Source organism: Notolepis coatsorum (genome assembly GCF_963971535.1).
Source record: "Notolepis coatsorum genome assembly, chromosome: 9".
In the NCBI taxonomy this organism is placed as follows: Eukaryota; Metazoa; Chordata; class Actinopteri; order Aulopiformes; family Paralepididae; genus Notolepis; species Notolepis coatsorum.
Genome location: NC_140173.1, coordinates 130,497,424 through 130,515,648, shown reverse-complemented (window position 1 = coordinate 130,515,648; position 18,225 = coordinate 130,497,424). Strand labels below are relative to the sequence as shown.

At 45.4% G+C, this 18,225-nt stretch overlaps 1 protein-coding gene across 1 annotated transcript in view; it reads left to right on the top strand.

The window, feature by feature from the left end:
• The first annotated feature begins 6,153 nt into the window (after positions 1 to 6,153).
• Positions 6,154 to 18,225, top strand: part of LOC311234184 (coiled-coil domain-containing protein 6-like) — a 73,154-nt gene continuing 61,082 nt past the window's right edge. Inside the window, exons 1-2 of the mRNA XM_084321306.1 lie at positions 6,154 to 6,450; positions 7,874 to 8,023. Of these exons, the coding sequence (XP_084177432.1) occupies positions 6,184 to 6,450; positions 7,874 to 8,023 (417 nt within the window). The 5' untranslated portion in view covers positions 6,154 to 6,183. The remainder of the gene's footprint in view (positions 6,451 to 7,873; positions 8,024 to 18,225) is intronic.

Genomic DNA, 18,225 nt, shown 5'->3' with positions numbered 1-18,225 from the left:
GAGAACTCTACTTCCAGTCTACAGCAAAACCCAGGCTGGTGAGACCCCACCTGCCTGGTATGAGACCTGGCGATCTACCCTGACCGGCCAAGGACCAGAACGTCGTCCAGGGCAGAATTCGTAACCCCCGACGATGCAGAGGCCCCAGCGCGGTCTTCACGCACTTGGTGAAGATGCGGGGAGCCAGAGAGTAGCCGAACGGCAGCCTCTGGTACCCGTACACTAAGCCCTGCAAAGGAAGCGTAGGTAAGCCCTAGGATGGAAGATCGGGATGCGAATACGCATCCTACAGGTCTATGGAGGTGAACCAGGCCCCCACCTGACAGCGTCTAACAGGTGGGAGACGGTCAACATTCTGAACCTTCCATGGGACAGGTCCAGTATGGGTCTGACACCCCCCCCCCCCCCCCCCCGATTTCTCGGGCACCAGAGAATACCGGGAGGAAACGCCACGCATTGCGTCCTCCTTTGGGACCACGACGATGGCTTGCTTCGCCCACAGAGATTGGATCTCATCGGCCAGAGCTGTCACTGCTGTTGACCCTGACAATAGGGTCTGTACCAAACCTAAAAACGGGTGGGATTGTGCAAACACAAGTCCCCGCCTCAGCGTTCTCTCCATCCACCTCAACATATGGCACTGCCATATGTGATGATAATCCCAAGCGCACCCGCCGCCACTTGGCGCTGGTCCGCCGGGAACCGTAGATAGGCGGCCCGGTCCCACCCACTGTGCGTTGCCAACCCTGGACTCGCCAACCGCGCGAGCAGGGCGTCTCATGGAGCTGGGATATCGCACCCTGACACTACCAACGAGGCAATCGCACCCAAGGGGGGACCCCGACAGAAAGGGCCGGTTTGATATGGGGGAAGCTGACATCACACTGGGTGACAAAAGCTCCCCCATTGAACAGCTGGACATGCAAGGCGTGAGTTCCCCACACTGCCCGATAGGGTGGGTTCCTACACACCATAGCCCTGCAGTGATATTACTACCACCCAAATCACGCGCGCCTGCCTGACCACCGCCGGTCTTCCGGCCGTGGGAGGCACTAACGTGATACCCGGCCTGGCGAGGGCGGGGCTGGGGCCCTGGGCCTCGAGTTCCCCCCGCTGACAACCTTCGTCGTTGACAGACACAGCACCAGGCTCACCAAACACAGACGCAGAACGTGTGGCATGGGAGCCGCTTGACAGCACAGCATTCTCACGGACAGACCCAGGCCTAGCCAGCAACTGGGTGTCAGCCCCTGTCCCCATGAGAAGCGAAAACGTGGGGCTGCTCGTGCTTCACTGAAAGCACGCGGCCCGCAGCCAAAGGGAACAAATCACAGCCCGTATCCCGCTGGTGTTGGGGGGGGGAGTGACCGGAGAGCGAGCTAGACACAGCTAGACGGCAACGTTTTTTTAGGGCGTGCTCATCTAATGTAGCCGATCCCTCGGCCGCCAAGGAAGACCGGCGGTGGTCAGGCAGGCGCGCGTGATTTGGGTGGTAGTAATATCACTGCAGGGCTACGGTGTGTAGGAACCCACCCTATCGGGCAGTGTGGGGAACTCACGCCTTGCATGTCCAGCTGTTCAATGGGGGAGCTTTTGTCACCCAGTGTGATGTCAGCTTCCCCCATATCAAACCGGCCCTTTCTGTCGGGGTCCAGGGTACCTCAGGCGGGGGAAACATGGCCGCTGGTTGGGGGCCTCGCCACAGCCGCTGCGGTTATAGCTTGCGGCTAGGTCAAAAGCGAATAACCTCAAAACCTTGCGTGATGTTCTGACGTCGGGTGGCCCTAAGACCCCACCACCCGACACCATTTTTGACAGAAAAAACAGCAATTTGAACAATGTTGCCAGACGCTGCTAATTCTATACCGTGGGGCCGGGACACCGTTCCACCATGTCAGAGGCAAAGGACTGATGCTACCTGCTTCACAAGCACGGAGCACCAGTGGTGGCTGCAGACAAAAGACTACTACTAGTGAAGCACTGCCTCACTAGTAGGAATGCAGCAACCTCCACTGTGGTGTGCACCCATGAAGGGGTAAATGAATAAATGAACGAAAACTCCACTAACACACTGCAGAATGGGCTAGCCCATACACACAAATGTTAAGGGGATGCAGACCAGAGAAAAACACCAGTCCCGCACACAATTCATAGATTCACAAAAAGCACACCAGCCCTAGGCCTCAGCCCATCCACCCATGAAAAAGGTAAACAAGCCCCCGCTAAACCCCCAACATTAGACACCGATTGACCGTCAGCATGAATGGTTAAGAGGAGGGAAGACCTTTTAGTAAAGATAGCCCTCGGCGGGGAACAAGAACGGAGACCCAGCATTGTAGCATTAGCATTAGCCGTGCGCACTAGGATAGTTGGGAAAACACCCAAAACAGAGTCATGACGACCATGTTTTCCCAAATATCCTGCCCCTCGCGCCAATACACAACTCGGCTGTCTCACGGGACAACGAGCAGTATCACAAATGCTAGCATTAATGCCTGGCAGCGCAGGCCCTACCTGTGCGCGACCTAGCCCGACAGCTAGCCGCCGCGCAACATCCCTCGATCCGCTGTCACAAGACGAGGAAACCCCAGGACAGGCCCGATGCGCTGTTAGGATGTGCCGAGAAGATTCCAGGGGCTGGTGAACCTCCGGCGAAAACCCAACATTGTGTAATTTCTCTCTGCATTTCATAACAACTAGTTCATGTAGTGCACTGCAGCGTCCATGTTGGAAACAAAAAAAGAGGAAGGTAGAGTGTGACCATGTCCGGTGTCATATAGTAGGGCCCGGGGCGTGGCCTGGTCACGTGCATGAGTGCAAATTGTTTGTTCATGAGCACAGTAGGTGCTAGGAGATAAGAGTTATCTCATAATGGCAAAGAGCGAGACGCGATGACCAGTATGATATATAACTGGACATGCAATTGGAGCGGCACACACACCAGGATACACATACACACACACATGCATTGTCTTTTCTCAGTCGCCGATGCGATTGAGTCTCTGCACCTAACCCATCCCGTCGTCCTTCCCCCCATGGGCAGCCGGGAGCAGATAGGGCGTCAACGTGAGCCGTGCCCCGGGGACCAATCCAAGTGCTCCTGCCCGTCTTCGTCAAGGACGCCACAGCGTTAGCGATCTGTTGTTGTGCATGTTTTTCCATTGGGTTTATCTTATCGGGGGGAAACCCTTGCAAGCACGGGGAGAACATGCAAACTCCACACAGAAAGGCCTGGGAGATACCCCACCTGGGTACCTGGCATCATGGAAACCTGGTCCCCAAGCGGGAATCGAACCCTGGACCTTCTTGCTGTGAGGCGACAGTGGTAACCACTACACTACCGTGCCGCTATATAAGGTGTTGCATAGATTGAAACAGAGCAGCACCATCATTTGTATTTCCTGTGTTTCCATGTTTAAATTATCTACATGAATGATATAGCCTACCCTTTTTCAATGGAGTCTGATCAATTATTTTATTTTCTTGGCCAGTTCAATGCACCTCTCTCTCTCCATCCCTCAAGAATTAGGCATTTGTGATTTTATTTATTTAATTTATTTATTTATGTGTAGCAGGGTGGATTATCCCTGCTTCGTGGGAACGGTTGTTGGTAGTCACGAGGTAGCTGGACACAGTAGAGCTCCGTCTGACTGCACCCTCGTCTTTGGGCCTGGGGCATAGACTGGAGGCTGGTAGTGTGAATGGATGGGGCCCGGGGTTTACCAACCTGGTCTGGTACTCTGGTCTTCCTCCCCTGCAGCAGGGCGGTCAGCAGTACTCCCCAACACGTTCCCCACTTCCCCCAGTTGCTCCTTAAACCCTCCCACACCTAGTGACTGAATTGTAAATAAATACCCTGAGTTCCCCCCGCAAGCAGTACCCTCCCTCAATGACCCTAGAAACCTTACAATGAAAAGGTGGAATAGGAAGGGGTTAATTAGGTTAACGTTACCCACACCAAAAGGATTGTCCAACGGCTCATGGATAGACACACACACCAATCTCCCATCTACTTCTTTAATGTTACTTATTCTGGTTCGCTACAATGATTTAATAGAAGTGACCAATTGGACTGAAGTCCCACTATAGTGCTGCTTGTAACTCCATATCTCATGAACACGTATATTATACACCCACCCCTGGGTTACTGTCAGGGATAATATACTTCAATGTGTTTGACTCATCGCCCACGTCTGGGTCTTCACTCTGTATAATACCTCAAAAGGCTTTAATTATACGGCAAGAGTAATACCTCTCTAGGCTTTATTTATAATACACCAGGTCTGTAACTTCACCACAGTGAAAGGGTTAACTAGATGGGAAAAATATTATTAAACATCAACACGGTATCACACTCAAAGGAAATAAAAAGAAAGCAAAAGGGTGGGCCCACAAAATACCAACAAAAGTCCTATCTTAATGCCGGCATATACTGTTTGGGGTTCCCCTATTGAACGGTAGTAGCAACGTTAACTTCGCCCGCAGGCTGCACCACACTGTATACTGTATAATAGCTCGGGAGCATCAATGCCCATTTGTACTCATCCGAAATGGCCGCCTCGCCACGCCACTGTCGTCCGGAATGCAAGATGGCGTCGAACGCTCTCGGTGAGGATACTAGCAGGCGGAGCTGGAGCAGAGAGGCAGCGCCGGCTGAGAGCGTGTGCTGGGCGATGACGACCTCTGCTGGACGGGGCGAACTCCCGTAGGCTGCAGGCAGCCAGGTGCAGATCTGGTCGCAGGTAACCGGGGCAGACTGATTGCAGGCAGCCGGAGCAGACTGGTTGTAGGTTCACGCGCGTATCTGGGCTCGCACTCTATACCGTCACACTGTAACTACTATAACCCGACTACTAAGGACTCAGATATGCCATTAGCCGCACGCTAATTATACCGCACACAGTAACTACTATAACCCGCTAATGTTAGTGCTTTGTTCTGTACCGTTTGCTCACACACTATCGCTGGTACTTCGAGGATATCACGTCAACTAGCAAGTACTTCCTATCACCCGTCGCTATCCCACGGGGCCCTCCAACATAACTTCTGCAACAGGGCTCTCCCAGAGCCCACGCCCGTTGCGACTGTTCGTGGTCAAGTTCACTGCCGAAGAGGATCTCCTTCAGCCTTCCGCCTCCATATATCTCGTCCCATCTCTCTCCGACACTCTCTGCCTGACACCGCCCCCTGCTGGTCCCGCCTACTAGTCACACAGGGGAGGATGTTGAATATGGTCCAGCGATACTGTGTATGGTCCATACCATAGATATATATAGATATCTATGGTCCATACTCCCGCCGATAGAAGGAAGAGAAACTCACATCATTGCTCGTGGGAATATCAATGATGTCTTTGTGTACAAAGGGGATATAAAACACAAGTCAGCAGTTCTGAATAATAGACAATATTTTCAGGCTGCTACATATGCATTTATTTATTTATTTGTTGGAGTGGCATAGTTACTCTTTCATGGAGAATACATTATCCAACGTAAATTAAATGGCTGCGGATGAAAATGTATTTTTTTTTTTTTATCTCAAAATCACAGGAATAATATTTTAACGAACCACAGCAATAGCCCTCGGGGTGCTCTGAGACACACAGACTCAAGGCTAGTTTAACATGTCTCAACAAATGCGCATGTTTGTATTAATTAATGATTGTGCCATTATTGCTATCAAATGTAATAATTGTGAATGATTTTCTGTAATGAGTTGTATGTGTATGTATCAAGCATCCTTGACTTCCAGGGACAACGATGTAAATAAGTCATTGGCTTTTTCGTTCCTATCCTTGACAAAAGCAAATAATATTGTGATGTAATGACATCAGAATTATGAAGTGAAAATGGGGGACCCTGATGTAAACAAGACGAAAGTCTTTCTCTGGTCTGCATCCCCTTAACAATTGTATGTATTGAGCTGTACTGTACCCATTCTGCAATCTGTTAATAAAGTTTTCAATCAATCAATCAATGATCTGTATATGTTTTGTTGTCTAAAAATAAATACCTACCTACCTACCACAAGGTGTCGCTATTTCAACACGCGTGAGCAAGCAAGGTCAACTCATTTGCTCGGTTCCTAATGTTTCGTGGTGCCGCTGCTCCTCAAACCGACACTGCAGCTGCCGTCTCCTCCTCCTCCTCCCCTCCACACACACACCGTCTTCGCACTACAGCCATGGCGGACAGTGCGAGCGAGAGCGACACCGACGGGGCCGGCGGGAGCAGCAGCTCTGCGGCCACCCCGATGTTGTTATCGTCCGACTCAAACCCGGGCAAACCGAACATAGTCATCTCGCAGTTTCGCCTGGAGGAGTTGACGAACCGCCTGGCCTCGTTACAGCAGGAGAACAAGGTTCTTAAGATCGAGCTGGAGACGTTCAAACTCAAGTGCAAAGCCCTGCAGGAGGAGAACCAGAACCTCCGCAAAGCCAGCGTCACCATTGTGAGTGGAGCTAGCTAGCTACACGCTACTTTGGGGGAGATTATTTTGTTTTGCTAAAAAAAAAAGTACTTTGCTAGCGTTAACTAGTTTGTATATGTTGCGTTATAATAACCATACCATATTTGAATACATATACGGTGAGAATTGTCTCTAGCTAAACTGTCTAGCTAGCTAGCTTGTTAGCAAGTTAAGCTAAATTAGCCAGTAAAGCTAACCCTGGCTAGCTTAGCTTAACGTTTGCTATATTTGACAGCTGGCGAAGCTAAATAGCCAGCTAGCTATTAGCTCTGCTTTGTTTTTGTTTTTTTTAGTGTTAGCTAAGATTAGCTTGCAAGCTATATAACGTCAGGTTTAACGGTGTTCTGTTACCTGGTCAGCAGCACAACTTTGCTTGATGCACGTTAGCTGCTATGTTGTTGAATGACATTAAATCACACACACTGTCACCGACATAATACATGTCCACAACTTTAACGTGTAAGTGTCAATCAACGTTGAACTAAATTGCTTAGCTACACAGCAGTCATATCATATATACGAATGCGTCATATCATGCTCTCATGCTTGATCCATCAGTCTCAGTTACAAAAAAAAGGTGTAACCGACTCCTTGAAGAAGGGGTGGGAGACATGTAGAGGCCTAACTTAGCTCGCTAGCTAACGGATTGATTGATTGAAAACTTTAACAGATTGCAGAATGGGTACAGTACAGCTCAATACACACAATTGTCAAGGGGATGCAGACCAGAGAAAGACTTTCGTCTTGTTTACATCAGGGTCCCCCATTTTCAATTCATCGGGACAGACTTTGATTTTGGCAAGTCAGCCACCCTGCACACACTCTCTGTCCCCCCCCCCCTCTGTGCTTGCATGCATGAGGCTTAGCTAGCTATTTGGTTTCTATTGTCCTTCTCATTGTGCTTGAACAAGTGACAAAATTCTCCAAGCTTGCAAAAGAGGATTCGGCCTTGGTGTTGTTAGTGAGTGAACGTTGGGTGGATAATTTGGAGAATGTTACTGACAAGGACGTAAGTGCATCATGATGACACCTGCTGTCGTGTTTGTCCTTGCACTCCTCTTTAGAATCTCCACACATACTGTTTCACTTCTCCACTGTCTCACCCAGGCTCCTGCAATATCTATTGAGTCATATGAGGGAAATAGTGCTTCCTCTTCAGCTGGCAGACCTCACTGCAGCAGATGTTTGGTTTGCTGATGTGTGTGTGCCCATGCAGCATGGGTGCAACTGATGCATGTTGGTAGTGTGTGCGTGCATGTGTGTGCCTTTTTATGCTCTGAAGCGTTTTATTGGAAACATTTTGGAAACGGGATGATGCTACTGTCCCAACATTTTGTATCGCCAGACTCGCCGGTCCAATCTAACAAATGGGTTCAAATGAGTTTGTGTCTGTTTTACCTTGCAGCAAGCAAGAGCTGAGCAAGAGGAGGAGTTCATCAGTAACACCTTGTTCAAGAAGATCCAAGCCCTACAGAAGGAGAAGGAGACCCTAGCTGTCAACTATGAGAAGGAAGAGGAATTTCTCACCAACGAACTGTCGAGGAAGCTCATGCAGGTGAGTGATGGGAATGGGATGGGAAGCGAACTGAGGAAGCTCATGCAAGTGAGTGATGGGGATGGGAAGCAAACTCCTTCCAATCCACTGGCCTCGGTGGCTTGGGATGGGAAGCGAACTCCTTTTAAATCTACAGGCCTTTGTGGCTTTTGGCAGCCCAGTTTATTTTCAGAAGAGAGCCTTCAAATGATTAATTGAGCAAAGACCGAATTGGCCTATCTCAAGCCCCACTTTCTTTTCTTGATCCCCCAATCACAACTATTGCTTCGAGCATCAAAAAAGAAATGAGAGATAAATCATCATTTTGGCTGGCAAGGTAGATAAACTTGTCAGGCATAGCCTACATTCACCAGTGTTTGGCTAATGGCTGGTTTTCATTTCCACTGCTGTGTGGTTGCACAAGTCTTGGCAGGGGTAGGGAATGCTCATTGCAAATGTATTGATACTGATCTCGCATCTAATGTCAAATTTGATACCGATTCTAAAACAGTGTTCAATACCTGTCTGTGTATGTTATAAAAAAATATATATATTTATGTTATTGTCATGTCAACATGATTGATAGAATTGCACCAAATCTTGACATTTTATTGTAAGAACTATAATTCCAATATATGATGCTTTTTTTTTTTATTGATATAGATACCAAAAAATAATCTGTCATTTTATGTTGCCCATTCCTGTACTCTGGAGCATTTGACTTTGCCAAGTATTTGGCTGCGGCAGTATTATCAAGCTTGCTCACCGTGAGCCCAAGGTTGTGTGTGTTTTTGGGAGTATCAGACGGTGCATCATCATCAACTGTATTGGTTCTTGCTTGAAGGCTGGAAAGGCCCAAGATAACTTGAGTGCAGCTGCTAGGTGCTCTAGTCTAAATTACTCTCAAATTACTCCCCTCGCATCTCTCCGTTATTTGCTCCAGCCCATTTTCCACGTCTTATTTTCCCAACGGCAAATCATACACAACATGCATAGCAATTAGCAAGAATACACACACACACACACACACACACACACACACACACACACACACACACACACACTTGGAATGGTTAGCTGTGGTTCTGACTAATGGTTTGTTGATGTGTAAAGAAGCAGGAATCTGGCAGTGGCTGGGCCTCCTCATGCATCCTCAGTAGACCCTGGTATTGTAAATGGTAGACAGAATGGACTTGTTGGTAGGCGTTTTTGTTATCTGGCTTGTTCTCTTAACATAAAACAGAACCCGCCTCTGCAACTCCTGGACACGGTGTTGTTGACAGACATGGAGTTTCAAGTGAAGTGGTCCCAGCCAGACTGGACTGGAGTTATGCTAATGTGCCTTTGGGGAGGATTTGAATCAACTCTTCCGCCTTCCAGTAGGCTATATGGACAGTATATTGTCCCATGGGTTCATACAGCTGCCCCACACACACGCATGCAACCCAACCTGAAGTATGCAAAGACACCTGTTCAGTTAGGCAGCTGATAAGAATAACATGAAGTTGAACAGGCTTTTTAATTTATGTTTCATGTGCACCAGCTTTCTATGTGTGAGAATGCTCCCTCTACTGCACAGTACACACACACACACACACACACTGTCTCTCACTGCTGTGGTCTTTGTGAAATACAGTCTGTGCCCTGAGGACAGAAGAACCCGGACAGAATGAAATAGGGTCTGTGTGCATGGATCGAAGACGTGTGTGTGTGTGTGTGTGTGTGTGTATGCACAGTTTGCACACACAAGAAGCCTAGTCTGCACCTTTGCCACTTGCTGCACCGGTATATTACGGGTGGTGGCCTGTCAGTCTTTGGCTAATATTGCAATGCACCAGGCTGCTGTGAAGTGCTAGATCAAATGAATGCCTTAAAAGGTTAGCTTGTTCATTATCAAAATACAAGGGCCTCCTTGGGTGTGGCCTAGGTCTGTGGCCAGGCATGGAAGGAGGCTATGGCTTCCAGTATCCTGCACAGCTGCTGCTGACCCTGCAATGAAGGCACTGGCTCGAGCGTTTAGTACCCTTCACCTTCTGTGTTATTGTGAAATGTTTTAGTAGTATTAATTGAATACCTCACATGAAGAAGAACCATATACGTCTAGTTTTAAGATTTCAAAGGAACAATGTTTTTCAAACTTTTATCTAAATATGGTAAGTTAACCTCTTATCCATCGGGCTAATTAAGGGATAATGTATAGCTACGAGGTCATTGTCGCAAAATAATTGACCGACACAGAGTTTAGAACACAGAGGCGCCTCGCCGAGGTGTTTTAAACGTCAGTGAAGGTCAATTATTTTGCGACAATGACCGATTATAGCTATACATTATCCCGCTTATTACATGGCTAACTTACTAACAATATACCTAATTCATTTTACACCATCGACCAGACGAGATCAAATGCAGACGCAGTTCTGTGGCTCTGTCAGCCCAAATAAAGTGGTTATTATTATCGCCGGCAGCAGGACGGCAGGTGTGTCTGATTGCACTGAAACAGTGTGTGTCAGTGGGCTTGATTGCTCCAGCTGCGAAAAACAATAATCACGGTGGTTATGTAAGGGATAATGTATAGCTACGAGGTCATTGTCGCAAAATAATTGACCGACACGGAGTTTAAAATACCGAGCCGCCTCTGCGAGGTGTTTTAAATGTAAGTGAAGGTCAATTATTTTGCGATGATGACAGAGTATAGCTATACATTATCCTAGGGCTGAGCGATATGGAAAAAAATCATATCGTGATAACGATATGATAATGTTATCATATTTCTCGATATCGATAATTATCGAAATTGTTATAAGTATAATTTTTATTTTTATTTTATTTTTTTATATAAACAACAGATGTATGTTTATTTTGCAGCAATTCTTTGTCATTGCCATCTTTAGTGTTACATCCCCTCACACTCCAGTTCTCAGGCTGCAGCTGGTTTAAAAGCGAAAGTAAACCGGCTTCTCTGCTGGCTGTGGCTCCAGAGGAGTTGAACAGTTCTGGCTCTGCTAGTTTATTTTCGATCTTTTGGCGCTTTTTTGGTGGACAAACCACCGCACATGTGCACTGTGACTGGAGTCTAGTTCTGTGTACAGACGGTTTCAAACTGTATTTTAAATTAGAAAGCAAACAAAATAAATGGACAAGAGAAAAATAAATCTCAATTTGGTCAGTATTGTCATTTGGACAAGCAAAGCCATTACTTTAAGTTGCAGGCAAGAAAGACAAGTCTGTCCACTGTCTCTGGTTTTAAAACTGCCCTGCTGCAGGAAAAAAAAAGATTTTTCGTTTTTTTTTTTAAATTTCGATATTCGATATCGATTATTAAAATATATCGCGATATTTATCGTTATATCGCCCAGCCCTACATTATCCTGCTTATTACATGGCTAACTTACTAACAATATACCTAATTCATTTTACAAAATCGACAAGACGAGATCAAATGCAGACGCAGTTGTTCTGTGGCTCTGTCAGCCCAAATAAAGTGATTATTATTATCGCCGGCAGCCCGGCAGGTCTGTCTAATTGCACTGAAACAGTGTGTCAGTGGTAGAGCTGCCGCGGTATTGATATTTTCCTTACCGCACGAATTTGCGAAATATTTCCTACCGCCGCGGTTATTACCGCACAGTGCGCACAATGCATTTGCATTGAATGCATTTTTTTTTTTTTTTTTTTTCGTAGTCTACTCTTATAGCCTGCCTCTAGTCTAATGGCGCTTTTCCACTGCATAGTACCTACTCGACTCGACCCGCTTTAGGCACCTGGTACTTCGTTCCTTTTCCACTGCAGCCAGGTACTACTCCGTTTGTCTCCGTGTGGGGATACAGGCGGGGCCGCTCGCTTGTGTACACTGAAAGCTCCGTGGGCATAGATGTCCGAGGGCTTGCAGCAAGCCAGAGTTTAACACAGTTTCAATCAATCAATAACAACATTAACCAGACTCTCGTTGAGTCTATTCTAGGGGTGGACGGTATAAACGGTATACGGTATAAACGGTATTAATTTGCTCTACGGTATGGATTTTGAGTATACCGTTTAACCGGTAGAGCAGCTCTAAAATAGCAATGACGTCATGTAACCACAGCGCGACTATTTCAATCGCATTTGCCCCTAAAAATAGATAGAATTAGTCATAGATAATAGATATGTGCAAACTGGAAAAAGTTATTTAGGAGGCTTCGCGCAGTGGGCGTGTCAACACGCAATTGTCATTTCATAATAAACACATATCACCACGGCGCACAGCAAGTTTCAATTTCAGTTCCTGGCATTTTTAACCAGTGGAGAAAGGTAAGATATTTCCCTATCGTTTTTCTTATATGAATTATTCTACGTTAATAAAACATACCTGGTGATCAACTACAGTTTGCTGTAAACATTACGATATGTGTGTAGTGTTATGATAACGACGGCAGCAGCGGGAGCCGGGAGGAAGGCGTGCAGCAGTGGATTTGCGAATAGCATGCAGCTGCAGAGCCGCAGAGCCAGTGGCTCTTTCAGGTCTGGTCACAGGCCCGTCAAACAGCGCCCCCCCCCCCACCCTTGCGCCGTTCTGACCCCCATCGTCTCTAAGCATTTTGTGTGTCAATTTGTTGACACATGTGTCAATTTGTTGACACAATTGTCAATTCTTAAAGCTGAGGATGAGTGGCACCTTTGTCTCAATTCTTATTCAATTCAATTCGCTCTGCGGCTCTGCAGCTACATATGCTTCTAGCAAAATCCAGCCCCGCTGTTTGCAATGGGAGCAGGAGTCTCGACTCGGGACTTATTTTATTTGGAATATAATTACTTTATACGCAAAAGTAGCCTAGTTTTAAGTTAAAATATTATAAATCTACATGCCTTGAGGATGTCATTATTTATATAGCCTGCCTATCAGGCAAAAAAAATTATTCTAACAGAAACACTGATACCGTGATATATACCGTTACCGTCTATGCTTCAAATTATACCGTGATATAAATTTTAGACCATACCGTCCACCCCTAATACCTGGTGATCAACTACAGTTTGCTGTAAACATTACGATATGTGTGTAGTGTTATGATAACGACGGCAGCAGCGGGAGCCGGGAGGAAGGCGTGCAGCAGTGGATTTGCGAATAGCATGCAGCTGCAGAGCCGCAGAGCCAGTGGCTCTTTCAGGTCTGGTCACAGGCCCGTCAAACAGCGCCCCCCCCCCCCACCCTTGCGCCGTTCTGACCCCCATCGTCTCTAAGCATTTTGTGTCAATTTGTTGACACATGTGTCAATTTGTTGACACAATTGTCAATTCTTAAAGCTGAGGATGAGTGGCACCTTTGTCTCAATTCTTATTCAATTCAATTCGCTCTGCGGCTCTGCAGCTACATATGCTTCTAGCAAAATCCAGCCCCGCTGTTTGCAATGGGAGCAGGAGTCTCGACTCGGGACTTATTTTATTTGGAATATAATGACTTTATACGCAAAAGTAGCCTAGTTTTAAGTTAAAATATTATAAATCTACATGCCTTGAGGATGTCATTATTTATATAGCCTGCCTATCAGGCAAAAAAAAGTATTCTAACAGAAACACTGATACCGTGATATATACCGTTACCGTCTATGCTTCAAATTATACCGTGATATAAATTTTAGACCATACCGTCCACCAGGGTTCGAAATTAACGGGGGCTTGGGGCATAATGCCCTTGAAAATGGACAAAATGCCCTCGAAAATCAGTTAAGGGGGGCACTTAATGCCCCCGACAGTTTACTAATTATATCTATATTTATCCGGTAATGGAGCGTCTGTATCGTACGGTTCAGATGACGCGCAAATAAAAAAATTTATTTGGCGGAGCCGGTGTTCTGCACTGGCTGCAGGCAGCAGCAGCAGCAGCACTGTAGCCAGGTGCTAGTCAGTTTGTGTAAAAATGGCACGCACAATATAAATCAATCTTCATTACGACTTTAAAAACATAGCCATTAACATTACATAGGCATACACACATCTTGCCATAGCAGTTTGTAAACACAACGCACGTTTTAACTATGGTAGCCCGACGCAGCCCGCAAGCTAATACTGTACAGTCAATGAAATGTCACCGTAGCTACTGTAGCAGAGGAGGAAATGGGAGTCTGAGAGGCGGGGTGTTTAAAGACAATGATAGGCGTTTATTCAACATCCAAGAAGGCTAACATACAACTGTGTTTTATTAACTCCAACCGGGACTATTGCCGCTTTCCCACTGCATGCCATCACCTCCTAACGTTACCGGAGCTGATAATAACATTGCCAAGGTGCGTGACACTAAAATGTCCGTGGGGACCCGGCACCAACCCATAGATAGTTCCAACTCACCGAATTGCGTAATCCACCACAGATGCACTCAATATTTAAATAATGTTAGTCTAAATAAATGTAGACAGAAACATAATAATTTCAAGCAGAAAACGAATCTTTCCATTAAGAACTGACAATCAGGGAATTTAAACATGGTTGACATTGTTTTTGTGTGTTTATATTAATTAAAGAAAGGAAAGTCTAGTGCTGGCTGAGCATATTGTTTGTTTGCACTAAGTTAATACTTTGACAAATGTAGCCTATATTTTTCAGTCAGTTCGGTCTTTGTGTGCCAAACATTATTTAAGGCTGTAAACACTGTAAACCTTTTATTTTTAATAAATGAGAAGCATGTTTAGATTTGAGTGTTACATTTTTTTAATACAGATTAACGTATATCGAACTGAAAACCGTGACCCCAAAATCGTGATACGAACCAAACCGTCCATTTTGTGAACCGTCCCACCCCTACCGTTTATCATAAAAATTCAGTGCCCCCGAAATACAAAAAAAAGCCCCCGAAAATCAATTAAGGGGGGCAAAAAAAGCCCTTGAAAAAAAATGTTAATTTCTAACCCTGCCGTCCACCCCTAGTCTATTCTGTCAAAGCTAACGTTACCTCTCATTGTGTATTCTACCAAGCAAACCCGGGTTTAACGTTACCTCTCGTGTATATCGGCTGACGGTAGTATTAAGCTAATAACAACAACAAACTTAACACATCAGCGATCTTGTTGTGACACTAAACTCTCCGCTCGGTGGTAAATTGGGTTGATGTCGGTTTTGTTTCATCAATAAATAAGGCAGAATACACAGTGAATCCATTATTTTTTGTTTATTGCAATTGGTTCTGTCGCAAACAAATCCTGAATGAAATGCATCCTTAGCGAGGCAGTAAAGATGGCGGCGTTCTGTTTTCGTTCAGAGGCTACAAAGTGTGACGCGTCTCTCTTCTGACCAGTCAGTGGTCTGCAATGTTTCACATAACTTTTCTGTACCACTTCTACCCAATAGGGTCGCTTGGAACCGAGTAGGGTAGATCTGCAGAGCCGCAAGCCAACTTTATTATTATGATAAAAAACAGCGGTGACGCGGTATTCAGCCTAACTCTGCGGTGAGCGTGATGCAACAGCGATACCGCGGTAATGCGGTTATCGCGGCAGCTCTAGTCAGTGGAGCTTGATTGCGAACAGCTGCGCACAGCGGTCATTATTGTTCCACAGAGGTCCGTTATCGAGTAATATCGGACCTCTGATGAGCGCTATTGACCAATCCCAAGCAAGCATTTCGGCAAATGTGAAAACGCCATGTAATAACGAAAAATAATTCACCACTGTTAGTGTCAGGGGCTATTGACCAATCACAATCAAGCATTTCGGCGAATGTTAAAACGCCATGTAATAATTTAGCATAAAATGCTTGTCGATTGCATACCTAAAGTAATTTAAGATTTATTCTTCAACCACTTATAGCACATGACATGTATGAGTCTGGTCTCTTTTGAAAGGAAACATTCAGAATTTTTCTTCCACAACAGGAATAATCACTCTTGACTGCTAATGTAATAGTTAGAGGTTTGAACACTGAAATAAACGTTTTGTTTACTTACATCTGAATTAGTTTGCAAACAGATGCCTGCTAAAGAGTTCCAGCTGAGAGGTATGAGCTGGAAAACAAAGTTTTATCTAGTACAGGTCCAAAGTTGATAACAATCCCACGGGAAATGAGTGTTTTACACATGCTTGTATCGGTAATAATTAAAAATGCCCGTCCGGTCCAATAAATTTCGAAGCGCGAGCGGGTAATTCTCCAAACAACCATCTTCTTCTCTCCCTTTATCGTAGTAATCATCCCTCATGTAAGATACCATCAGCTCCAGAATTTCATTGGCTACAAAAATCATTTTCACTGTCAGAGGTGACTGGTTCGTTCAGGGCCAGGCAAAACCGGAAACTGACGCTTGTTTGTTGTTTGGTCTTGTAACCCGTGATTGGAAACACATAATAGGTTGAGTAGGGTATCAATCAAATGGCGGCCATTTTAGCTTTCAAACAATGTTTTGGTTGATCGGCAATAACACCTCGACAGACGAGGGTCGTCCAATGCTTAACACTTTGAGTGCCACGCCGGGTTTTCCTTTTTACCCCCTTGATGCCACCATCCACTCCCAATGTTAACGTTAATATCGCCTAATCTATGTTTTAAATTATGGCTATGTGTCTAATCTGCCCGTCGCTTATCAAAGACTCATTTTCCAGTCAACATTGGCAAGGTAGATTGTATTTTTATCGCTTCATTTCCGCTTGATAGCATTTTGAAAATCACCCGTTTTCCGAGGGAAAACAACACATTCTATGATAATCCGCCTTTTACTGGAATATTCCAGAACGTTGTCATTTGTCGGCCTATTTATGAATCGTTTTCAAATAAACGTTAGATGATCGATAGTATATGCGTGCGCACGCACGCTCGTGCCGTGCGCTAATAATCTCTGCTGTTATTTCCTCATGGCTTTTACAGTCAAAACAGCTATATCACATATAGGGGAAACGCTTATATCTCCGTGAAAACGAGTCTGATTATCCTAACACTGATAACATAGCTTCCTTACCTGAGGTCAGATGGTATCCAAATGGTTTATTCCAATTTCCGATCGCCATTCGAAAAAATCTATAAATGTAGAACACATGATCCGCGCGGCTCAGAGGCTCCAGAATGAACTCTGGTAGACCCCGGCTGCATCAGTGAGAAGTAAAATGTGGAGTCAGAAATCCGTTTTCCCATTCACTTTCATTGAGTCCATTCCAAAAGGGTGATTTACCATCTGGGAGACGATAGGGGGCGCTTTTTTCAGATCTGAGCGCCGGCGGTCCCTGGATCTCCAACGGTATGCTCGCGTGATGCAATATGATTTCAGATCGTTTATATAAAAAAAAAAAAAAAAACACCCAGAATATTCTCGGGCGTGGCACTCAACGGTTGGGGCGTAAACCCGAATATTCTCGGGCGTGGCACTCAACGGTTGGGGCGTAAACCAGAATATTCTCGGGCGTGGCACTCAAAGTGTTAACAGGCGAAGAGTGTTGTGTGTCGTTCATAGTTCATTCATAGATATCTCACATTCACACTCGCAAGTGATTTAGATTGACTTTAGAACTGCAAATACATGGGTACTTGGCTGTCCCAAAAACAGTTATATGGCTCTTTGGTGCAAGGGTTCAATTGTACTGCTAGTGTAATAATGATTTTAAAAAAAAATCCTCTGCACCATTTTCTATAAATGATGAACGATGTGCAGTCCTTCCCCCCCCCCCCCAATGAGTAATAATTTATATAATCTTATCACATTATCGGCCCATTTTGAACCAGCTCTGAGCCGCACCCTTACTTTGTATTTGGATGGTGTCAAAAGGTGGTTACTTTGGTTTCCTCCGGCAAACTGTAGTCGAGCCTATTTCACAATATGCATTCTTCTGGGAATTACAAACCAGAATTAGGGCAGAATTGTACCATTAGCGCTACTTCTTGATGAATTCCACTGTGGGCTGACTAGGGCTGGGCGATATGGCAAAAAATCATATCGCGATAACGATATGATAATGTTATCATATTTCTCGATATCGAGAATTATCGAAATTGTTCAAAATAATTTTTGTCTTTTTTTAAGACAACAGATGTATGTTTATTTTGCAGCAATTCTTTGTCGTTGCCGCCATCTTTAGTGTTACATCCCCTCCACAGTTCTCAGGCTGCAGCTGGTTTAAAAGCGAAAGTAAACCGCCTTCTCTGCTGGCTGTGGCTCCAGGGGAGTTGAACAGTTCTGGCTCTGCTAGTTTATTTGCTAGCACACATAGCCTACTGTGTACAGACGGTTTCAAACTGATATTCGATATCGATTATTAAAATATATCGCGATA